The following is a 25,956-nucleotide window of genomic DNA, read 5'->3' as shown; positions in this document are numbered from 1 at the left end:
TAGTCAAAAAATGAGTAAAAAACTAAAGTCCTATTTTTAAAAAATGAGCAGATGATCTGAATAGTCATTTTTTTCCAAAGAAAGACATATAGATGACCAACAGGTACATGAAATACATTTAACACCATTAATCAATAGGGAAATAGGTATCAAAACCTCAATTAGATATCACTTCACACCTGACAGAATGGGTATTCTCAAGAAGACAAAAGATAACAAATCCTGGTGAGGATGTAGAAAAGAGAAAACCCTTGTGCATTGTAAATTGGTGCAGCCACTGTGGAAAACAGTATGCACATCCCTCAAAAAACTTAAAAATAGAACTACCATGAGATCAAGCAATTCTACTTCTGGGTGTTTATCCAAGGAAACAGAAACTAACTTGAAAAAAAAAAAAAAAAAACTACCTCTGTGTTTACTGCAGCATTACTTACAATGGCCAAGATACAGAACAACCTAAGTGCCCAGCACGGGATGGATGAAGAAGGTGTGGTACATTGTTGTACCCCGACACTAGTATTGTATGGCAGTTATACCACACTTTAGATTTTATAATCTTTTTTAACTGCCTTCTTAAGCTTTTGAGTCTAATCAAATGTATTTATTCTCCTGCTACTGCTTCTCTTACCCCATTCTCTATTTAGCCTCCAAATTATCACAATGACTTTAATTTTATCTTGTGATTGGAAATATTGTGAATTGTTTGTTAATGATTTTCATTTCATAAGAAATTAGCACATCTATATGAGTAGCTGACTCCTAAGTAGCAATTGTACAATTTACGTAGATCACTCCTTTGATTATTTTAGCAAAAGCAAATATAAAGAACTCTTTACCTGTCTCAGATTTGCATTTAATTATCCATTTATTTAATGCTTCTTAAAAGCAATCATTTATCATCTCACTACTTTTAGTTGTTTGGGTCACATTGTATGAAGGTAGCCTTTTTGTGTTCTTTCAGTGTTGTCTGTTAAACCAGTTTGCAGAGATGCAATCTTTAATATGAGCTAACTGTACTGATCTTTTTATTCTTCTGAATGTGGTCTTTATTTTGACTATATGTTAAAGTGTTAAGCATTTTAGAAAGATTATGCAGCAGTATTTTATCTTTGCAATCTGTATAGAAAGGATGATTCTTAAACCTTCTGGTTAGCATGTTTTCCTTTCTAGTGTCTCCTCAAGATCACTTTTATATTACTAGTTATTTGTTTTAACCCTTTTTGTCCTTGTAGTGGAATTTTGTAATTAAAATGCTCTGTAAACTATCACTTTGAACAAAAATTATATTTTAACAGTCTTTCTTGTCAGTAAATATACTTCTACATCAACATTTCAATAACTACATAGGAATCTCTTTTTAAAAATCTGACTTATACCCCTGGTAGCTCAGCTGGGAAAGAATCTTCCTTCAATGCAGGAGACCCTGGTTCAATTCCTGGGTTGGGAAGATTCCCTGGAGAAGGGATAGGCTACCCACTTCAATATTCTTGGGCCTTCCTGGTGGCTCAGCTGGTAAAGAATCTGCCCGCAATGTGGAAGACCTGGGTTCGATCTCTGGGTTGGGAAGATCCTCTGGAGAAGGGAGCAGCTACCCTCTCCAGTATTCTGGCCTGAAGATTTCCATGGACTGTATGGTCCATGAGGTTCACAAAGAGTTGGACACGACTGAGTGACTTCCAGTTTTTTCACAGATTGTTAATAAGCAATATTGTGAAAAGACTCTTTCTAGCTAAGTTTTATATCATTATTTTATTTAAGTTAAGTGAGAGAATATCATAAATCCTTTCTTAAAAAACTTCTTACAAAATGACATCTTATTTTCAGGCGTTTGGGGATGTTTCATTTTCTACCATAGGCCATTCTATGTGAATATTCCATTTAACAACTTTTCCCATCAGACGGTAAATTCTGTGTATGTTTAGTTCATCCTACATACCTGGGCTGTGTCTGAAACAAGGTAGGCCCCCAGTATATACTTAATAAGTAGACATATGTATAATATTAATAAATGAATTTTTATTATTTTGTTTTAAAAACTTCAAAGAGCAGGGGCCTGGTATGGAGGGAAGCAGGATGTAATAAGTTTTAAATATCTTACTTTCATCACTGTGAGTTACTTTGAGGTTCCTCAGGTCATAAAGTTAGTAAGACTGAGAACCACATTTATAAAGAAGGAAGTCAGTGTGGTAGGGAGATATATGGACATACCAACACCCACTGCACCTGGATATCAAGCAATGCTAGGGCATTTATGGAGGTTTTAAATACAGCATGTGAATGTGAACTGTGTTTTTCTTTACTTTCTTTTGGAGTTTTTCACTTATGGACGAGCACCATATTTTATAGAAATAATAAACACCTATAGGGATTAAATATTATTAATCTAGTCCTAGTTTTCTCAAAGTGGAATTACATGTCGTCTGTCTCAAAATCACGTGGGGTCTTGTTGAGTATGCCTTCTCTTGGCTTACCTGAGACCTGTAGAATCAGAATCACTATGATGGCCCAGGATTATTCATAGAACAGACTCTTAATGTATTACAGTTTGTATATCTTTTGCAGACTAAAATTCGAGGAACTATTTGAGAAAGTTAGGTGTACATCTTACATAAATTTCAAAAATCTAATGAAATATTAGAATTAATGATTGGGGAAATTCTGATAAATTGATCTAACAGATTATTGTTTTCCTTTTCAATTGTTACTCTAAGAATTCAACTAATTACAGCACAGAGAAAGTCAGAAAACAACATCATAGATCTTTTTTAAACTCCTCATTCTCTGATATAATAATGGTTGGAGGCACTAATTTGTAGTTTAAAAAATAGCAAATGCATACTTTACCTATCTATTGTGTATACTGTACTTCAAGATTTTCAAATTTTTAACCCAATGTCTTTCAGATAATATTTTTGGTGAAATTTTATTTAAATATAGGCAAACTGGATGTGTTGTGAGATTTTAAATCAAACATTGCTCAGGGTGACAATTTCTACAGTGACATAGCGTGTATGAGAACTTTTACCACTATGCCTGAAACTTAATAGGTGTCAATCCATGCTTCCTCGAGCATCATTATATGCCAAAGGTGCTGGTAAAGAAGAAAATATGACAACAGTCTCAGTGATATGTCACCCTATGTTGTGAAACATTGTCTTGCTACTTAACAGGTAAAAAATTAGGTTTTTCCAATAACTTTACCCAACATTTATCAAGAAATAGTACATAACATACACACTCTAAATTCTTGACATGATGTAGGTGTTTATAATTATCTTCATTTTAATGATAAGAAAAAAGCACAATGAGATTATTTGTAAAGTTATTCAATGTCAACTAACTGATAAACCATAAAACCTGTTTTTGAACCTAGAAAAATATGTCTCTGGACATTATGTCTACCGTCGTTTCTTCCACTTAAACTGAAGATGTACAATCACTGCTAAGAGGTAGTCCCTTTTGCTTGTAAATACCAATGAGGGAGATATATTTTTCGAAATATCTCTTGATAATTAAGTTTCTATCTTCCTATGAATTTCACAGAGTAAATATTTCCTATAATTTCTTTAAAAAATACTTAATATACCTAAAGTAAAAAGACTAGTAGAAATTTTAGGGCCCAAACAATATGGATTTAAATCCTGTATTCATGACTTATTAGCTGAGTGCAGATCACTTAAATTTCAAATCAATTTTCTCATCTGAAAATGGGAATGATAAGTATTACAGTATTACATACAGAGATAATCTATATAATAGTGTGTCACTGAACTGCTTGTACTCAGTCAAATACAACTATTATAGCTTAATGTAGAAACTACTACTCTGAAAGGTTTATGAGAATTTCTAGTGAGACCTAGCTATATTGTAGAGAAAGTATAATTTTTCATATCAGAACATCAGAATGTGTTTTCTGTTTAAATCTTTAAGTGTCATGAATACTTAGTATTTTGTTTAACATCATAATTCTTTGGACAGAAGACTGTGGCTGGGCTATCCCAAAGATGCTTAAATTAAATTCTTACTCTTTCTTCTTTTCAGCAAACTTCCTTGATAACATGCTTTTGCGAAGTTCAGGAAAGTTAAATGTGGGCACCAAGAAAGAGGATGGTGAGAGTACAGCCCCCACCCCTCGTCCAAAGATCTTGCGATGTAAATGCCACCACCATTGTCCAGAAGACTCGGTCAACAATATTTGCAGGTTGGTCATATACATTCAACTCCAGTTTTCACAGAAAGGCATCCTTTTTTGTCTATAGAATTTTAGGCTAGTGCTCCCAAGAACACATTTTGGGGAGTAGGGCCTACCTCCATTAGCTCTCGGAGCTGTGCCTGTCTGAACTGTTGAATCCCATTTTGCCCTGAAATGCTGTTCTGAAATCATTCTTTCACCAAACATCACTTGTGCACATAAACAGAGTGCAGATCCCAGGGTCCTTGTCAAGCAGCAGAAACTAATTATTTTCTTTCAAAAGACCTCAGCCCCCAAATAAATAAATGCAACAGCAGGAGCTGTCAAACGTGTGGGGGTTTTTGTTTGTTTTAATCATTTATGCTGATGGTGTTAGTATTTTGGAAAGAACAACCTAAGCTGTTAACTTCCCAGGTGGCGCTAGTCATAAAGAACCCTCCTGCCAATGCAGGAGATGTAAGAGACAGATTTGATCCCTGAGTTGGGAAAATCCCCTGGAGTAGGAAATGGCAACCCAATCCTGTATTCTTGCCTGGAGAATGCCACGGGCTGAGGAACCTGTCGGGCTGCGTTCCACGGGGTCACAAAAAGTTGGGCATGACTGGAGTGACTAACACGGTCACTGTCAAGCTTTAGGAATATTCATAAACTGATTCTGGGGAACAGTGTGGTAACAGAGCGTATGTGAGTCCACCAGAAGTTGAGAAAGACGTTATCAGAGTACTCAAGAATGGGCTCCTTAGTAGGTAATCAAGTTTGTATAAATACTTTCAACCATTTGAAACTAGGCTTTTTGCTTCTTTCTTCCTTACACATCATGATGCAGCTACATCCATTTTGTTGGTGACTGTCCCTGCATTTATTCCCCCTGGTGAGGTTGGCAGTAGACACAGAGGCTAGATTGTCCCCAGGGAGAGGTGGGTGAGATAACAAGGCAAGTGCGGGTCTCAGGAGCTGAAATGTCAGAGAAGCAGAGTCTCCATCAAGGAGGGTAATGGACCCAGATAGGGAGCTAGGCTGCTGCTGGGTTGGAACTCTGGGCCGAATATCTGGGCAGCTGTTTAGGACCTCTAGTTCCCCAGGAAAGAGCATGAAGCTGAGCTGAGTGTTTTTTCTTTCATGCTGAGACTTTTTAAAAAAGCTTCTTATAAAGTGGGAACTATCTAATAGAAGCTTACCAGTGTATCCTAAAATATATAGTTCAAGTAATATGAATTGACAGAATGACACAATGAGGAGATTCGGGTGTATTAATAAATATATGTCTCATTTAATCAGCACAACAATGCAATGTGGCAGAGAATGCTCATTTCTTACCCTTAGACCTAAGGAGTTCAGGGCCCAGAGAAGTCTAGTAACTTGGCCCTTGTATGATAGCACCAGGTTGCAAGTCTTACTCCAAGTCTTAAACCAAGATAAAATGATTCCAAAGCTCAGACAGTATTTCCCAGGAAATGCTTGCAGTAAACAGAAAAAAGTATCAGAAAAATCACACACGGTTTTCTGAAGAAGAGAAGCAGGGATTAGCATGTTAGAGAGATATTCTACTCTTTTGTCTAAGTCTGTAATAATTGTGAGTGAGTCTGTACGTGCCCTTTCAGCCATAGTTCTGGGGATCATATTTTCAGGTTTTCCAGAATTATCCAAAATTACCCCAGTTTCAAATATTTTGTCCTGTTTTCCTCATAGGCCATTGAAGGGTCCTAAGTTGATTTGAGAGGAAGTGTTGAGGCACTGTTAACTGCGATGCAAGTTCTCTGTGGTAGGAAGGGGAAGCTCGGCACGTAGGAGGAGATGTGGTGGGTTTGAGCCTGCAGGGAACTTTGACTGCGACCTGAAGGAGATGTTTAAACAGGAGTAGCCATGGAGACTGATGTGATGTGATTTGCTTTTTTGAAAACTTATCTCTGCTGCAGAGTACTCAGTGTATTAGAGGGAGACAAAAGTGAATTTGAGAATAACAGCAGCCAGGTGAGAGAAATTGAAAAGTGGATTCAGGAAAGACATAAAACTAATGTTTATTGAACTTTTATACTGCTAGAATGTTTACTTTCATCTATCTTTAATCTTCATACCATTCCTGTAAAGAATGTAGCATTATATGTATTTTCCAGGTGAGAAATCTGAGGCTCTGAGAGGTTATAAAATTTTTATTAGGTCATTCATTGTGCACACCCAAATGATTGAAAAAAAACTGTGGCCAAGGTACCAAGATTCTAAATTTCTAACTAACAGCTAACCTCTGACACTCAAAGGAGCAGAAATATTCACTCTTGGGTAAAAGGTACATCCGTTTTGCTAACAAGATATTGATTTCAGTTGAGTCTCCTGTGAGCTGAGGTCAATCATGTCTGAATCACAAGGCCTTTTTCTGTTCTGTGCTCTAAGACTTAAGAACAGATCCAGGCCTTTCTGCCTCCATCCCTGTACGCCCTTTGAATCAGATAGTTCTCAGGCTATCGTGGTGGTGGTTTAGTCACTAAGTCATGTACAATTCCTTTGAGATCCCATGGACTGTAATTTGCCAGGCTCCTCTGTCCATGGAATTTCCCAGACAGGAATACTGGAGTAGGTTCCCACTTCCTTCTCCAGGGGATCTTCCCAACCCAGGGATTGAACCCACGTCTCCTCCATTGCAGGCAAATTCTCTACTGCTGAGCTACCAGGGAAACCCTTCTCAGGCTCTTCTGTCCATGGGATTTCCCAGGCAAGAATACTGGAGTGGGTTGCCATTTCCTTCTCCATGGGCTCTTCCCGACCCAGGGATCAAACCTGGGTCTCCTGCTTTGCAGGCAGATTCTTTAGCATGTGAGCCACCAGGGAAGTCCCTTCTTAGGCTATACCTCTGGTCAAAAAATTTTCCCCAATAAGTTGTGCACTGATACTTTCTAAAGTTCAATAAAAATGAATTACTGGAAAAATTAATTAAAGATACTTGCAGATGACATTCTTCATTTTTCTATTGTCTGTAATTAAATTCAAGGGTTTCTCAGATGGTTCAGCAGTAAAGAATCCACCTACAATGCAGGAAATGCAGGATATATGGGTTCGATCCCTGGGTTGGATGGTCCCCTTGAGAAGGTCATGGTAACCCACTCCAATATTCTTACTTGGAGAATCCCATGGACAGAGGAGCCTGGGGTGGGCTAATGGCTATCAGGCTGCAAAAAGCTGGACACAATTGAACGACTGAGCATGCATGCATTAATTAAATTCAGCAGAGCTGGAGTTACTGCGATACAAATTTCAATTTCTATATTAATGTACTTACAGACCAGTAATGAGTTTTTGAGGGAGCACACTTTGAGTAATACTGCACTAAATCTTGCACTTCTAGGTAAAACAGTTTTAAAGATAAGTCCTTGCTTATGGCTTGGATGAAGGCTGGTACCAGGCAGATTGTAGCCAAGCTGGATAGCCTGGGTAGAGTGCATGCTCCTTACCACTCCCACATTCCTGTAGAGAATAACCCAGTTCAGTTCAGTTCACAGAAAGTAGCCCAAATCAAAAGTGCATCATACTTTCAGAGATTCTGAAATCCCCTGAAGATCCAGGGAATCTTCCGACCCAGGGATCGAACCCACGTATCCTGCATTGTAGGTGGATTCTTTACTGCTGAGCCATCTGGGAAGCCCTTGATGGGATAATTCACAGAACATGCACAAAGTATAGAGGGTTTTGTCTTTTATTTTATTATTATTTTTTTAACTCTTTATGAGTACTTTTTGGCCTTGATTCCTGTCAGGTGCAGATGTGTCTGCTTCCAAAATCCATTCCATTTACATGGGCTAATGGCATGTATGTTAGAGGATGTCGTGCATATGTATCATGCTGAATAAAGTAGTAGGAGAATTATTTAATATCCATAATTCAAATTAAAGGATGAAACCATTGTCTAAACTCCCTCAATAAAATATTGATCATCTAAATACCTTTCAGTTGTTACTTTGCATTGTTTATCTTTCTTATTCCATTTCTAGATTCTATTCCTAGGACCTCATACTATCACTGTATGCTTTGAAAACTGCAGTCTCCTTAGTTAACTCTTTGTGTATGACTTCCACCATGTCAGTGGTCTGTCCTAGCAGGCTTATTTATTTTTTTCTCTATATAATCTGGTCCCACTTTATGTATTCCTTGTTTTACTTGACATGATCTGTGATAGTCATTTTTGTCCGTTTCTCACCACCTCTCTCAAGTTACTCATACGAGTCTATCCAGTTCTTTTTTTTTTTTAACTCTTTTTCAAGGTAATTTTAAATATTTCCTCATTTATTTGACCAAAAATACAGCTACCTTGGCAGTTTTCAGGGTTTGTAGGTATCATAAATCACATTGTATATTTGCATAGATGTACAAATGATTCCAGGTGCCTAAATGACAAATTAGATGAGTCTCTAGCTATTTCCTGAAGAGTCAAAGAGGGCAGAAGGGAAAGCTTAGGGATTTAATAGGAAGTGAACAGTGTAAGGCTTTTTACAGCTATACATTGAGAACCATTGAAGATTTCTGAGTAAGAAGGAACATGTAAGATCAGGCGATGCTGTCCAGAGCCCTTTTATATAGTTTGTGTTAACCCGGAGCTTCTAAACCTTCTGCCAAATGTGATGGTGTGTGCTTTCAGAAAGATGCTCCTGACCTAGGTCTCAGAGTGTTTGCAGTGAGTGCTGTTCTCATTTGTGTGAACATCTTCTGTTTATCCAGTTTATTCCACTATTGCCCAGACCACCCGAACATTCAGCTTTATGATCATTTTATTCCCAGTAGAAGATGTTAAAAACATTTCACTTATGAGAATGTTCCTTCTGTGGAACATATCACTAAGTTGAATGAGGATATGGTTTCAGATTCACTCGTGAAATCTTTTATAAGGAATAGCTCTGCTTTTGTGTCTCTCATTAATCATGAATGATACTTAAATGGATCCACTTAAGGAAAGTGCATAGTGCTGGGCTCGGTACAGTTATACATAGAGAATCATTGAAAATACTTGAGCAGGAGGGAAGATGTAGGATTTTTCAGGCAGTACTCTGCCAAGTGGGTTAGAGACTAGAGATTGGAGTGGGGTGTCCAGCGAGGAGGCTCTCAGAGGAAGGTCTGTGAGAGGTCTGCACAGGGATGCAGGAGTGAGGACATGCAAATGCTAGAGAGAGGAGTGGGGTGTCCAGCGAGGAGGCTCTCAGAGGAAGGTCTACGAGAGGTCTGCACAGGGCTGCAGGAGTGAGGACATGCAAATGCGCATACAACAACTGAGACGAGTTCAAAACAACCTTGTACCTCTTAGGAAGAAAATGAATGAGACATTAAATCACTTGGCGTGGCTGCCAGAGGAGGAAGTGTGGTAGTTACACTCTCTTCAAGATAAAGTAGAAAGACCCCTCTCACATTGGAACTTCATCACTAATGTTGTAACTTCAGCTTCCCCAGTGCTGTGACATCTCAGAGGAAAAGCCAGGAAACAGGAGCAGTGACAGTCATACCTATCTTAGTGTCTTTCCCTCCACCACCATGGGAACACACCCACCTAAGATGATGAGGGGAAACAAGCAAAACAAAAAACAAAAAAACCTTAGGATTCCATGGCTCTGATGACCTTTGCTCAGCATTCTTCTTTGCCTTCCTGCCAGTCAGTAGAAAGCACTTAATTAGCTGGTGATTTCTGTCCCTCCTGAAGTGGAATGACTGCCTTTCCTAGGATTGGTGCATTGATGCTGAACTCCTTGAGAACAAAGGCTGCATATTGCTCACCCTTGATTCTCAGCATCTGTCTGAGGCATAGTATGCTTAATGTGTGTGTGTTAGTCGCTCAGTCGTGCCTGACTCTTTGCGACCCCATGGACTGTAGCCCACCAGGCTCCTCTGTCCATGAATTTCTCCTGGCAGGAATACTGGAGCGGGTTGCCATTCCCTTCTCCAGGGGATCTTCCCAACCCAGGGACTGAACCCAGGTCTCCTGAACTGCAGACAAATTCTTTACCATCTGAGCCACCAGGGAAGCCAGTATGCTTAATAGTTTGTAAAATTAACTGTAGTTAAGCAACTTTCAGCTGTTTTAGTTAACTGACTAAAATCTACATGACTTAAACACAACTTGAAAAGCTGTATCTTTATTTACCTATAACAGAAAATTTTATTTATTCCCTTCATTGTGAAATAGGTATTTTAGAAGACAGTGTCCTCAAGGATTTACAATTCACCTAAAACAAGCGGCATTTCAAGTAGTTTCTGACTGAAACTTCAAGGAATTTTGAAAGAAATTTAAGAATGCTAGTATTTCTTACACCCTGGAAAAAAGTAGAATAAATAATTTGATTCAATTTGATCCGAATAAATAGATTGATTGGTGTAGAGAACTTGAGTCCTGGTGAACAGCTGCACTTGAGCAAGTTTTCATTTATTTAATCAGTTTTTGTCAAGGGCAAAATTTTAAACTATTTAATAATTAAATAATATTTGAGTTACTTGGTGATTTTTAGATTATTTTATTACTGCTTTTAAAATTTACTATCACCCTGATTGAGTAGATCAGATAGACTCCTTTTTAACTACTTTAAAAATTATATTTTATAGTTAAATTAATCTTTATAAAGATCTAAACCAGTTAGAAGAAAATTTCTACAATAGTCCCATCTCAACTGAGGTGGTTATATTTCTGGACAACTTGGGGTTTATAATAAGCATAAGGTCTTAGTGGAAGAATAGAGTTAAAGGGACCAAGACTTGGGTAAACCTTATAAACTCTGCCCTCACTCTGCAATGAATGAGTTGGGGTCCAGAAGTGAAAGTGAAAGTGGCTCAGTCATGTTCTACTCTTTGGGATCTCATGGATGCAGCGTGTGGAATTCTCCAGGCCTGAATGCTGGAGTAGGTAGCTTTTCCCTTCTCCAGGGGATCTTCCTAACCCAAGGATTGAACCCAGGTCTCCCACATTGCAGGCAGATTCTTTACCACCTGAGCTATCACTGTTTATAAATCCATTTGACCCCAAATGAAAACAGGCAAAACTTCCAGGCTCAGGATGCACAGCCACCTAAAGAGTATCATTTGGTCCCTCCAAACTTTAAATTAAGTGTATCCCTTTCTTTCTTACTAGTAAATGTTCACGGGCACACTGAAAATCTCCCAAGGCAGTTTATCCTCGATGTTCTCTCAAGATGTTCCAGACTTCTTTGATTTTGAAATACTGGGCATATTCAAGGAGGCATGAACCTGTAGAACTATCCAAGGTTGTAACAGAGGTTTTATTATCACTACTTTGACCTCATATGACGTTTACTTTTTCAAATGCTTTGCTTTTTCATGAATTAGCCTTATGTTGAGAAGCATTCAGTACTGATGACTGATTATGTTTATAGAGAACTGTTTTGTCAATTACTTTTCCTGACATAACACAGGGGCAGAATTTTTGAAATGTCACATCAGTTGTCTTTTTTATTGAAGTTTGGTTGATTTACAGTATTACATTAGTTTTATATATACAGAATAATTATTTAGTATTTTTATAGATTGTACTGCATTTAAAATTATTATAAAATAGTGCCCATATTTCCTTATACTGTACAAATATATCCTTGTAGCTTATTTATTTTATACATGGTGGTTTGTACCTCTTAATCCCCTGCCTCTATCTTGCCTCTCTTTCCTTTTGAATTGTCTTTTAAAATTCATTATCAGTACAGTAATCAAATGATTCATCCTGTGTTCATATATACATCTCACTGCTTTCAATTTTGTATAAAATTATTTCACCTTTTATTTTTCTCATGAGTCTTCGTCTCTTGTTATCACTTTCAACACTCTAGGGATGACGGGTAATAATTTCTATAAAACATTTGAAACCTGTACTTAAATATGGAAGCAAGCAGCAGAGGGTTGAGATATGCCCATAGTAAAGTCTGATGCCTTTGGTGACATTCAGCAGCCGTCACTTAGTAGTGGGTGGTTGATCGGCTTTGATTCCAGAGTGCAGTTGTGTTTATATTTGTGCTTGCTCAAGAGTTGAAAGTTCTCAAGTAATTTTTAAGCTTCTGTAATTGGACTACTGGTTTCCAGTCAATGGCCCTTACTAGCTAGCAATTTCAGTAAGAAGTTTATAAATTATTTTTGTCTTGTTGTCAATAATATGCACTTGAGATGGTTCTCTTGCCGCCTTGCTTGTCCTTCAAATAATATTTCAGTTTGTATCTGAATTTATAACTTTATAGGACACCAACTTCTTTCTCTAGGGCCTCTCTCCCTCTCCATCCCCTTTTTTAAATTTCTTTTTTATTGAAGTAATGTTGGTATATAACATTTCATGTTTCATGTGTACTTTATTTCTACTTCTGTATACACTTCAGCATCTCGCCATGAAAAATCTTGTCTCCATCCTCTATTTTTAGCTTCCTCCTCTTCTGGAGAAGGAAATGGCAACCCACTCCAGTACTCTTGCCTGGAAAATCCCATGGATGGAAGAGTCTGGTAGGCTACAGTCCGTGGGGTCGCAAAGAGTCGGACACGACTGAGCAACTTCACCTTCGCCTCTTCACAGATAAGGGAGTGCATTTTTAAAGCTTGAGTTTACTCTTCCTGATGTTTCTTTACATTTGCCAGGACATTGTAAAAGTAACATGCCAACAGCTTTACCAGCCTTTTCTTTTTTGATTCTTACAAGTTGCCTCAAATTACATTTCTGTATACTCAGATTGTGACTTAAGGGGACCTCCTGGATAAGGAGAAATTAGTCTTTTTAGATTTAATATATTGTATCAAACTTTTTTAGTCATGCTGTGATTTCCTAATATCAGAAGCTTAAAATAGCTTTATTCTTAATTCCTGAATTTTTACTTTTGATGAGAAATGCAAGTTACACAAAGAGTGTTAAGTGTATAGGAAAGGGATAAAAGAAAAATCACATGGTTCTTGTTTGCTTATATTGTTTAAGGCAAATTTCTAAGGGATGGTTCTTTTATTTACTGCCTTCAGTGTTTATGTGCTTTGGATTTTCATAGTAGTTTCAGTACATTAGTTCAAAAGCCCCAAAGAATTTAGAGCATGGGCTGTTCCAAGGCAGTCTTTCTTCTACAGCAGTATTCATGCATTTGACCTTGGTCTAACAAAGAGATTTATCATTGGCCATTCCTTGCCATTCATTAGTATGTCTGAATTTTGCCTTGCTTGTTCTTGTAAACAGGCATTTTGGATCGCTTGAGGCTTATACACAAAGTAAACAATTCTAAGGGTTTTGATGATAACTGAAGTGCCGGTGCATTGCAGAATGCTGTCACCACTAACAGAATAGACCAACACACAAATCATGCTCAGAGCTTTCTTCCTCTGACCTTTTAGGTCTGTGTAGTCACACCTGTGTTGGACACTGACCATGGATACACATCTTTCTCCCGTGAGAAAGGTGGAGATGTAGTTCAGTAGTTTATTTCTTAGCACATGCAGTAGTGGTTTATGACTTATATTGAGAGTCTGTTTGCATTTATCACCCAAACTTGTGAAGTAATGTCTGTTTAAAAGTTGTTCTATATATAGTAGTCCTTGTTTTCCATTTTTAATCCCTGGAGGGACTTTGGAAAAGCTATGAGAATGAAGCAGGAAGTTCTTGATGCTACACATGATTCTATATCTGTTTGTTTTGTGACCTTGTATAAGTTTGTTAGACTCTCATAACCTTAATTTACCTATTTGTGAAATAGAAATATTACTTGTCATTATTGATGAGAGGATTAAATGAGATTCTAAGTGAAAGTTCTTTTCAGTGTAGAAAACCAGACAGAAATTAAAAGTATTGTTTCTTTGGCTTTCATAATCATGTTAAAAGCCCTTTTTTCTGTTGTCCATCCTTACTCCACACCCAAATTAAGACCGGACTTGTTACCACAAAGCCTGATGTTTTCATATGCCATCCTGAAAGTAGAGTGTAGGTACTGCATGGCACAGTCTTAGTCACCTCTCTTAGGCTGTGCTGACCCCAATCCCTACTTCTCCTTAGTCTGTAAGTCCCCTGTATGCCTTGCTGCTGCTGCTGCTAAGTCACTTCAGTCGTGTCCGACTCTGTGTGACCCCATAGACGGAAGCCCACCAGGCTCCCCCTTCTCTGGGATTCTCCAGGCAAGAACACTGGAGTGGATTGCCATAGGAAGAGATAAATTTACTTCACTAACTCCAAGCAAGTAGAACCAGAGTAAACACTCACCTGCAAGGGTTCAAACCCCTGTTGCGCCTCTCACTAGCTGTATGGCCTTTGAGAAATTACTCAAGATCTCTGAACCTCAATTTCTTCATATAGAAAGTAAGCATATTACTACCTTCCTCTTGGAATGGATTTCTGAAGGTGATAGCTGTGAAGGGCCAGAATGAGTGTTTACTTTGTAGTATACATGCTGTTAATTTATATGTTATATGGAAATGTTGGATCCTTTCTTATGAGTTTCTAGACAGAGGATATATGAGTAAATAGTTTATGATAATTAAATCAACTTAAAAGGAAGTTTTGGGATTCTTTAATCAGATAATAACCTGTTATGTGATCTTTTACTTTCTTCTTGTTTGTAATGAAACAAACGATTATTGTTGTTGTTTAGTCGCTCAATTGTGTCTGACTCTTTGTGACCCCAGGGACTGTAGCCCACCAGGCTTCTCTGTCCATGGGATTTCCCAGGCAAGAATACTGGAGTGAGTTGCCATTTCCTTCTCCAGGGGGTCTTTCTGACTCAAGGATTAGAACCTGAGTCTCCTACATTGGCAAGTGAATTCTTTAACACTGACCCATCAGGGAAGCCCAAAACAAGTGATAAACACACTTACTTTGCCTGTTTGATATTTAGCACAGATGGATATTGTTTCACAATGATAGAAGAAGATGACTCTGGGATGCCTGTGGTCACTTCTGGATGTCTAGGACTAGAAGGCTCAGATTTTCAGTGTCGGGTAAGGAAGATACCTTGATTCCACTTTGTAACCTTTTATTGGCGAGATTGCAAACAGCCAAGTTTCAAGCAAGATAAAACAGAATTTTTTTTGACTAGCTTGTTTTCAGTAATTTGGACAATAATTAGAAAATTTGCATTGCGTCAGTTCTCCCTTCATTTTGAAATCAAGTAGTCATTTTATTTTTGCTGTTAACTTTTGGCTTAGGGAGTCATTAGATCATCTTGCTCAAATTCCGATTTGGTTAATTGCATTAAGCCAAGCCTTCTTCCTGAGTTTATATTATGCATATTGGTTATTGCAAATATAATAGTAATGTTGTGGGAGTGTAAAAGGTGCAGTAAGAATATACATGATGATTTGAAAGAAATTACCTAATACAGCATTTCACTGTGTCTGAATAAAATTATTAGAATTTTAAGTCAGTTCCCTAAAGAGTGTTAATTTGCTAGCTTTAGGTGATATGGCTTTGAAATTTGGGGTAAACCTATTAATAGCTGTCAGGTTTCAATTTCAGGACACTCCTATTCCTCATCAGAGACGATCCATTGAATGCTGCACAGAACGGAATGAATGTAATAAAGATCTACATCCCACACTTCCTCCGCTGAAAAACAGAGGTAAGGAGAGGAAGGCTCACAGGCTGGAAAAGCTTTAGGCATAAAGAAGGTAAACACTTGAATTATTCTCTTTTCCAAATGTATCTGCCTGTACCATTTTCTCACTCCTGGGCCAGAGGGCCGAGACACGATGACAGTGAAACTGACATTCAGAGATGAATACAGGGAGTTATTGGGAAAATAGTCACATGTCACTCTTAAGATTTAAATAGTCATTCATAAGATTTACTTCTTTACCCTGTTGTTACTTCCCTCAGAAAACTAGACTAGACTGGAAGTGGGTTTCAAGAGGATACAGGAGGGAGAAAGTGTTTTTTGTTTACCCCTAAATGTTATTCAGAAGTTGTGCTTCATTCAAAGCCTGCTATTTGGCTACATTTGTTTTAAAAATAAGGACCTTATAAAGCTGCATTCCCCAGCCTTTTGACACCAGGGACTGGTTTTTTGGAAGATAATTTTTTTTTGCAGACTGAGCGGGGAGGTGGTTTCAGGATAATTCAAGTGCATTACATTTATTGTGCACTTTATTGCTATTATTATTACATCATCTCCACCGTAGATCATCAGACATTAGATCCCAGAGGCTGGGGACCTTTTTATAAAGGGTTAATTCCGATTATTAGCTTCATGGCATTTCCTTTTATTTATGCTAGAGTAACTACCTTTTAGTCAATTCATATATATTGATAAAATGGAGAAAATATCTAGAAAGTTTAGTTCTAAGACTTATACATTTAGGATTGCTCATTAAAAAAATACACACACTGCATCCCCAATGACTCTTGGTTAAAACAGCTCCCATGTTTCCTTTTTTCTTGGTCTCACCACAAAATAAATGATTTGTAATTGTCATAGAGTCCTAAGTCTTAAAAAAGTACCTTAAGATGATTTATCATCATTGATCTTTATTTCTTAAGGGAATATCTTCCCAACAAATTACAATGACCTTATTGGGTTCTGATGATATTTTATAACATTTGTCCCTATAGCCTAGCTCTGTAAGATTGATCCATAATAATTCACATCAAAAAGTCACAGGCAGTTTTTTTTTTTTTATATAATTTTGCCAGTCAGCATGCTAGGTGTTAGGGATTCAGAAATGGATGAAGAAAATTCTTGCTTTCAAGACTAGTACACTAGATTGTGAGAGAGAAACATAGAAATAATTATATTCAGAAAAATCTCAGTAGACACAAAAAAGTGGCTCATTTTGGAGTAGGAGGATGTCAAAATAGCTGCATAGATGTGATACTTGAGCAAATTTTAAGGATGAACAGAAGTTTTCCAAGTGGGTAAGGCAGAAATAAACAATTTAAAATGAAAATGGCTGGGGTCACACAGAGTCGGACACGACTGAAGTGACTTAGCAGCAGCAGCAGCAGCAACATAAGCCAAGAATTATGCTAGTAACTATGACATTAATTAAACCATTTGAGCTTCACAACAATCCTATAGGTATTTAGGTTTATTAGTCCCCATTTAAATATGAGGCTTTTGCAGCACGGAGAGGTTAATTAACTTTCCCAAGGTTTCACAGCCTGTGAATAACAATGACACTAAACAGAGGCAATCTAATGTGTGTAATACTTGAGAAAGATTTGCAAAATTCAGTCATGTGAAACAGCATCGCTGGTTGGGAAGCATCTAATTCAGAAGTTTGGCACTTTGCTGTTCAAAGTGGGCCTGTGGATCAGCAGCACCAGCATCACTTGAAACTCATTAGAAATAGGTGGATGAAACTAGAGCCTATTATACAGAGTGAAGTAAGCCAGAAAGAAAAACACCAATACAATATACTAACGCATATATATGGAATTTAGAAAGATGCAAATGATAACCCTGTATACGAGACAGCAAAAGAGACACAGATGTATAGAACAGTCTTTGGGACTCTGTGGTAGAGGGTGAGGGTGGGATGGTTTGGGAGAATGGCATTGAAACATGTATATTATCATGTGTGAAATGAATCACCAGTTCAGGGTCGATGCATGTTACAGGATGCTCGGGGCTGTTATGCGGGGATGACCCAGAGGGAGGATAAGGGGAGGAGGGAGGAGGGGGGGGGTTCAGGAGGGGAACTCATGTACACCCAGGGCAGATTCATGTCAATGTATGGCAAAACCAATCAATATAATATTGTAAAATAATTAGCCTCCAATAAAAATTTTAAAAAGTAAATAAAAAAGAAATGCAGAGGCTCAGGCCTCACTCCAGACTACTAAACCTGCATTTTTAATGAGATTTCCCAAGTGATTTATATGCACGTTAAAGTTTGGGTAACACATTCGGTAGAAAAAGACCTATGTGTGGATAGGGCTAGCACCACTCTGTCTCAGTGTGTGTATTTGACAACACCTTGTTCAAAGAGAAGTCCACTGATTTCTAACTGGTATAAAATTCTAAATGTTTATTTTGTTTTGTGGTTATTTCCTTATGAATCAGTTGCAAAAAGTAGGCGATCTATAGACAGCAGTTTGAATAGCACTGATACAGGGGCTGATGTGTTGGGCTTGGGGCCGGCAGGTGGGTAAAGAGTGCAAGAAATGAAGATAGATGTACTAGAATCACTTCCCTCAAGGAGAGAATTCTAACAGTAGGGATTAGGAAAACTGACTTAAATGCTGAAAGGGTTGCAGTTCACATACTGTCCTGTAGGTGGAACCAGATTCCAGTTAGGACCTGGCAGACAGGCGAGGATTCTCTGAGGAGGTTGAGTGTTCTAGAGAACTGAGTGAAAGGTTTTGGAAAGAGGACCAGTAGTACTGGGAAGGCAAGTCCTTTGTTCAGGAAAGTGGATGCTGATGTGACTGGTGGATTATGTGAGAATTACACAAGGTGATAGATAGATTTGAAGGTGTGGAGTTTAGTGGCTTTAAAGGTTACTGTTTTGATCCTAGGTGAGGTGAGGTGTGTGTGGATTCCACCTCACCATTTTTGGTGCAGTCATTTTGCAGTCCAGTAAAAGTCACTGAAGGCTGTGGTCTGAGAGCACTGGTCATGTTTACATAAATATACCATAGAGCTGCTGGGTTGGTTTTTTTTTTTGTTTTGCCTCTACCATATATGCATGGGCAGTATATTACAGGAAGTGTAGTATATATGTTTACTGAATATCAGTAATGCCTTGGTCAGAAACATTTGCATTGCAGCCTTATGTATATATGTCTACATATAGTTGTATTGGAGACATGTGTATGTATGTTTTGGTATAAAACCCAAAATAAAGAAAAGAGGTGTTAAAGAGACATGGAACCATCTTATTTTGATATTTTTAATTTTAGCTGCTGTTGTAACACTTAGGACCAACCCTAACTTTTGTGGAGCTGGGGCAATGGTATAAATGGTAGATTGCATACCATTTACCTAATTATTTAAAACTCATAATCCAATATGGCAGACTGGTAAATAAGATACTTTCTCTTAACTGAATTTGACGAGTATATTTTTATAATGGTGAAGAACACCAACTTTGCATTTAGAATGCTTTAACTACTCAGACTGACTCACTGCAATGTGGGAGGGGGGTGATGGGGATCCCTGCACTGGGAGGGGCCTCTCACGCATGCAGCTGGACACCTGTTTGTGTCTGTGGTAGTGATACTGTTGGTTCGGAATGCTTGAAGCACTTACCTGGGTTCACACCACTGTGGCAGCCCCCACAGACATTTCTTCAACTGGAGCCAATGTTGTGACTAGACTGGCCCATGTGGTTCTTATTATATAAAATTTACCTCAGCAACCACTGTCAGAGAAATCAGAGAGAAAAGGTGTATTATTTGCAGAAACTAGAGGTTACACAGCACACCTGAGGGCCACACAGTAGGGTCACAGGCATTTGGGGTGGGGACCTGGGCTCCTACTTTTATTGGGGTCAAAAGTAGGGTGCCTAGGATTTCATAGGTTCACCCTTTATTTGCAAATTGATTAATTAATTTAAATGACTGTGTTCTAATTGACATATAACATTATATTAGTTTCAGGTGTACAACATAATGACTCGATATTTGTATGTATTGCAAAATCATTACCACAGTAAGTCTAGCTAACATTTGTCACCCTACACGGTTACAAAAATATGGCAAATTTAAAACATAAGAGTGGGGATGAGGGTATGGGGAAGGAAAAGTGGAGCTATTAAGGTGGTCAGTTATCCAGGGAACTTCGTGGGCAGGGTCACCTGCTTACTTAGTAAGCAGCTGGTAATATGTTTATTCAAGATAGATGTTTTGGAATGTATGCCTCAGTAATCAGAAGTTTAATGTTGGGCAAACACCTGGCCCTCTGGTTTATGCTCTGCCCACATGTCTTGCCCCAGCCAACCTCCACCACCTCTTTGTCAAAGGTTAGGGTAAGTACACCAGTTCTTCAGTCCACCTTCAAGGAGACAGGGGGCTGAACAATCCCCAGACACAGGCCTGGGGCCATTTAGGTAGAATTTCAGACTTTGGGGCAATGGCCAGTGTTTTAAATGGAGAGTGGGATGGGACAAATTCTGGATGGACACTTCACTCGAGTTTTGCAAACCCACTGCTCATTGGGAAGAGGTACAGTTGAAGGGAGCCAGAGCTCTGAGCCCAAGCCAGTTTTGTGGGTGAGGGCAGTGGAAATTATCATCATAACCACGATACTCACATTTGCTAATATGAATGGAGTGCTTACTTACCATGGCCCTTTTCTAAGCTGTTGTTGAGTCACCCAGTCATGTCTGACTCTTTGCAGCCCAATGGACTGTGGCAAGCCAGGCCTCCCTGTCCCTTACCATCTCCTAAAGTTCACCCAAGTTCATGTCCATTGCATCGGTGATACCATCTAGCCATGTTATCTTCTGATGCCCTCTTTTCCTTCTGTGCTCAGTTTTTTCCAGCATCAGGGACTTTTCCAAGGAGTAGACCATTCACATCAGATGACCAAAATACTGGAGTTTCAGCTTCAGCATCAGTCCTTCCAAAGAGTATTCAGGGTTGATTTCCCTTAAGATTGACTGGTTTGATCTCCTTGCTGTCCAAGTACTTTTCTAATTGCTTTACATATACTAACTAATTTAGTCCTCATAACAGCTCAGTGGGGAAGGCACTATTCTCATCATCCGCGTTTCACAGACGTGCAGCTGAGGAACAGTGAGGTCAGGTACCGTGTGGAGGTTACACAGCTGGAGTGAGTGCTGGAGACGGGTAATGGGCCTTGGGCCACATCCACCTGAACCTCTGTGAAAAAGAGAAGGAAACAAAACCCTCGATGACATTGTTGAAAAAACGCTTTTATGTATCTAAGACTTGGAAAGCTCCAAATAAGTAGTGGTTGGTTAGCCATATCACAAAATAATCGGTAAACAATATAATTACTTCAACACCTTCTGTTTATTTTGTTTGCTTTGCACAATTAGCAATTTCTTTATTCTAAAATGGGCTTCCCTTGTGGCTCAGCTGGTAAAGAGTCTGCCTGCAGTGTGGGAGACCAGGTTCTATCCCTGGGTTGGGAAGATCCCCTGGAGAAGGGAAAGGCTACCCACTCCAGTATTCTGGCCTGGAGAATGCCATGGACTGTATAGTCCTTGGGGGTTCAAAGAGTCGGACATGACTGACTGACTTTCACTCACTTCCTTATTCTAGAATATAGTGTTAGAGGGTTGCTCCCTCTGTCTCTTGACACACACTCTCTCTTCCTTTCTCCTTTTTCCTCTTCCCTATAATTTATCATTTATTGAATTCCATGTAAGTACTGGGCTTTCCCGGTGCCTCAGCAGTAAAAAATCTACTTGCAATGCAGAAGATGCATGCTGGAGCCGTGGGTTTGATCCCGGGATGGGGAATATCCCCTGGGGAAGGAAAGGCAACCCACTCTAGTATTCTTGCCTGGACATTCCATGAATAGAGGAGCCTGGCAGGCACAAAGAGTCGGATATGACTGAAGCAACTTAGCATGCAGGCATGCACGCACCCGTGCGCTTAGTACTTCTCAGATCTATAATAAAACCTCACCTAAGCCTCTTAAATTATAAATACCTACAAGTAAGTTTGCTGATTAAAAAATAAGCAAGAAAACCTTTTCTATCTATCCAGTTTTTTCACCTTCCCCCCTACCCCAACTTGGATGCGTTTGCTTAGCTGGATATTAGAGATACAAAATCGCATCTGATAAATATTTATCAGTGTATATTTAGAACCTTGAAGTTTTATTTGTCATCTTCTATTTCAAAAAAAGATGATGAAAGGTCATCAGAAAGCAGCAGAAATTCTTTTATGAATATTAGTTTTCCTTTGCTTATTTTATTTCAGCACCAGCAATGCAGAATACCCGGGGATGATATTCTTTCTCCTGAAGGAAGAATTGTAAAAAGTAATTAGATCAAATGCAGCACCTTCATCATAAATGATGTTTGATTCGGGAAGCCCAGTAACACTGCAGTTGGTGCTAAGAGGAGGGAGAGATGTCTGTTTTGGTGGACAGGCTTGTAGGGAGAAGTCGTGGTGCCCTGGTGTCTGGCTTCCTGCCTGCAGAATTAGTGATGAAGGGGCATGGGAAGAATGATGTATACCTACACTCTCAGCATCACATGGTTTGACCAAGCTATTGTGAGTAAAATGTTCTCTTGAAATGATGTATAGGCAGGAGAATTTGGTGAGGTTTCTTTTCTCCTCTCAAGTTACTTATTACTTATTTTTGTTTAAATTTTTTTTCAAATGAGCACTTAAAGGAGTGGAAGACTGGTGTTAAAATGATCAGAAGCTTTCCTTTATTAAATGGGATCCTCTAATTTAGGTTTTACAAAATCAAAGTTCATATAACTTTTTGGAATATGTGTGGGTTTTTGTGTGTTTAAATATGGGAATTATGTATACTGCATATATGCTTCATAGAAAATGTGTCAGAAACACCTTTTTGTTTTGAAATAGGGTAACTTCCAGTGTAGGTTAAGTAACATTATAATACAGGATTTCCTAAGCTCAACTTTACCTTCTGATTTCTTATTCAAGTAAAAAAATATTTTGAGCAGTTTACAGATTTGTTTTAAAATGCTGTTACTTAGCTTTGGTATTATCAATTATAAATTAAACTCAAGAGAGTAACCAGTGAAACAACTCCCTTATTCTCCACAACACACATAGGTTGAATATATGATAGAATGAAAGGGTGAGTTGCAGAATTCTCCTTCTGACACATGTATTATACTTGTGGTAGTATAAACCAGTATGTGAGCCTGAGCTGAATTCCTTGACAAGGAGTTGCCTCAACATTTCTTGAAATGTGCAGCTTTTAACTTTTCTGGAAATTCTGGTTAACTTTGTATTGGAGGCATATGGAAGGAATTTAGAAATCATTAGTCTTTTTTAATCTGAATATAAAAATTATTTCTTAACTTCCTTTGTTACCAGGAAATAAAATTCTAAACTTTTCCTGCAGGGAAGTAATCAGAATATTATTTCTTTGTTCTTATAGTGAATTTATTTCTAGATGTTACCATAAGATGACATACCAGTATATGAGGAAAACGGATTACAGTATTATCTGTTGACTAAAATCTTCTGACAAGACTATGCTTTTCAGACATTTTTTGCTCTAATAATAGAAAGATGTCTTCCAACATGTGTTTCCAAGATTCTTTCTAGCCATTTAGTTTTTTATTTCTTATTGCAATTATGAGCCATATTCTAGCCTTATGAAAACAGTCCTGGCATTTTAAGTAGCTGCAAACCAGTTAATTATCAGAGAGGAGACAAGCAGTGACAATACTATTTTATTAGGAAACCACTGGTGATTCTTCTTTGCCTCTCAGAGTGAACCAGACTTCCCTGGAGAGTTCTCTGATCTACTTCCCTGAGCAGCTGGAGTGACAGCCAAGTAGAAACCTGCTGCCCTGGAGAGAATCAGGGGCTCTGTTCTTTTCCTGATAGGTATCTGGTAGTGTTCGCCTTCCGAGACTCAACAGTGACTTGAATGTTTACATTGTTAATGCTCTGAGCACAGGTAATGGCAGATTAAAACATGACTGGCGTGACCAACAGAAACAAAAGGTTTATTGATAAGGCAATAAATTCATGACAGAAGACCAGGAGGCAGTTCTTGAGGCTATAGGGGCTAGGGTTATTGGGGCAAAGAAAAGGAAAGTGGGAAGGTAATGCTAGCCTTTTTTAAAACAGTGCTTGATGATAAGGAAAAATCTCTTACATTCTATCTGGTCTCATGGCTTTCATCAATCAGAAATCTGTTAAGATGAGTAATAAATATACTGTTCTTATGGCTCAGAGTATTCTGCATTTACGTGGAAAAGCGAAAGTCACTGAGGCTTTCTATATTTGTATACTGATAATATGTTGTGCTTATGTAGTTAGTTCTTCTAGTTCTGATAGAGTATCCAGGGATCTCTATGATTTTCTGCAAAATCAGGCCTTTTGCTTTCTTGTCCTTAAAACTGGAAGTAGATTTTAGGTTGTTTCCAGTGCCATTATTTGCTCCATGGCGTTTGTGCACCTGCATTGCCAGTTGCTCTCTCACTGGAATGGGAACTGTCTAAAGGGAGTGTTGGAGTCCTTTATCCTTACAGGTTTTCTATAAGACTGAAATTATTTCAAAATAATTAAGATATATGTTTACATTGGTAAAGAAACTGTTGTAATCTTTTTAAAGGATATTTTGACAATGTGTATGACAAAACTTAAAAGATATATACTTCAACCTAATAATTGTACTTTTTAGAATCTAGATTAGGAAAACAATCTTTGACATGTGCAATGATGTATGTGTAAGAATGTTCATCACAGAATTTTATGTATCACAGCAAAGACGTATTATAACAAAATCTTCCCAAACTTCTAAATATAGATCATCAAAAGACTGACTTTCTAATCAGGATGTATCTTTATGTATACCATGTAGTCTTTGAAACTCATGTTGCAGAAAAAATTTTATTGTTTTAGAAAATGTCTACAGTATTATAAATGAAAACAACCTACCCATTAAGCTTTAGTTTTCCCCAACTCTCTTCCCTCCTAACCCTTGACAGCCACCATTCTTCTTTTTGTCTTTATGATTTTGACTTCTCTAAGTATCTCATATAAGTAGAGTGTCCATCTTTTTATGACTGGCTTATTTCACTTAGCCTAATGTCCTCGAGGTTCATTCATGTTGTAGCATCTGTCAGAAACGCCTTCCTTTTTAAGACTGAACTACATCATATGTAATATGTCACATTTTGCTTATCCATTCGTGTGTCAGTGCACACGGTTTACTTCCATGTTTTAGCTGTTGAGAATAATACAGCTGTGGGTTTATAAAGCTTTTTTTGTGAACTATTTTGCTCATGAAAATTTTGTTGAAATGAGACCGGAAAGACATATAGTAGAATGTTAGTACTAAGTTTTTTGAGTAGTGAGGTGATGGCAGTTTTATTTATTTCAGTTAATTTGTGCTGTTCAGTTTTTCTTCAGGGAATGTATAATGCTTTTGAATGAAAAAAGAAAGTTACATTGAGTGGGATGAGGTCCCCAGCCAGAATGTTCAGGTAGCCATACAATGAAAAGTGCACAGCATGGTAAGAAAACATCTTGTTTGTAGGTAACCAAAGTAATAAATTATAATATATGATACCTTTTAAAGTTAAGCAGTAATGATTCTCCCAAGGAGGTATGGTGCCCTTAATCAGAATGGTGCTAATTCTGTTACTATGTAAGTGCACCTGGCTTTCAGTCAGTTTTCTCAGGGAAAAAAAAAAAAAACGTATGTTCCAGAGACTACTGCACATAAGATCACCTGGGATGGTTGTAAAAAAAAAAAAAAAAAAACTTTGAATAAAAATCTCTAGTGTTGAAGTCAGTAAATCAGCATTTGGATAAAGCTCTCCTAGTCATTCTTATTTTTAGGAATTTTGAAAAATCGTGCTATAAGTAAATCTTATTTGTGAAGAACTGGAGTTAAAACAGCATGAATACTATTAATAATTTGTTCTTTAAAAAGATCACACCATAATTCTTTGAGTAGACATATCCATTCTTTTAAAAACTGATGCCATTTATGAAGAAATTAGTAATGTATTTTTGAAGGGCATCTTTGTTTAAAGTATTGCACATCCGTGTATTCTATTTATTTGCCAGTATTTGAGGAATTGTGTTCCTTTGTATCCATCATAGGATTGCTTTGCTTTTTATGTACAATGAATATAGATTCATTTTTTATCCAAATTTATGATGTAGAGTGCCCCAGAAACCACATGAGAAAAGCCTGGAAACC

The 25,956-nt window shown here is 38.0% G+C and overlaps 1 protein-coding gene across 8 annotated transcripts in view; it reads left to right on the top strand.

Annotated features, from left to right (window-relative positions):
- BMPR1B (bone morphogenetic protein receptor type 1B) overlaps positions 1-25,956 on the top strand; it is a 228,708-nt gene that overhangs the window by 172,123 nt on the left and 30,629 nt on the right. For 7 of the 8 annotated variants that reach the window (XM_088836221.1, XM_088836218.1, XM_088836219.1 and 4 more), the window contains 3 exons: positions 4,042-4,201; positions 15,010-15,112; positions 15,630-15,732. In XM_088836221.1, the coding sequence (XP_088692347.1) occupies positions 4,059-4,201; positions 15,010-15,112; positions 15,630-15,732 (349 nt within the window). In that variant the 5' untranslated portion in view covers positions 4,042-4,058. Of the gene's footprint in view, positions 1-3,311; positions 3,450-4,041; positions 4,202-15,009; positions 15,113-15,629; positions 15,733-25,956 lie in introns of those variants that run through there. The other variant, XM_088836222.1, reaches the window with a different exon arrangement.

The sequence above is a fragment of the Moschus berezovskii genome, chromosome 5 (assembly GCF_049115385.1).
Source record: "Moschus berezovskii isolate FMDL1 chromosome 5, NW_MosBer_1.0, whole genome shotgun sequence".
NCBI lineage: Eukaryota > Metazoa > Chordata > Mammalia > Artiodactyla > Moschidae > Moschus > Moschus berezovskii.
The sequence above is the reverse complement of the archived record's forward strand: the minus strand, read 5'-3'. Positions and strand labels throughout refer to the sequence as shown.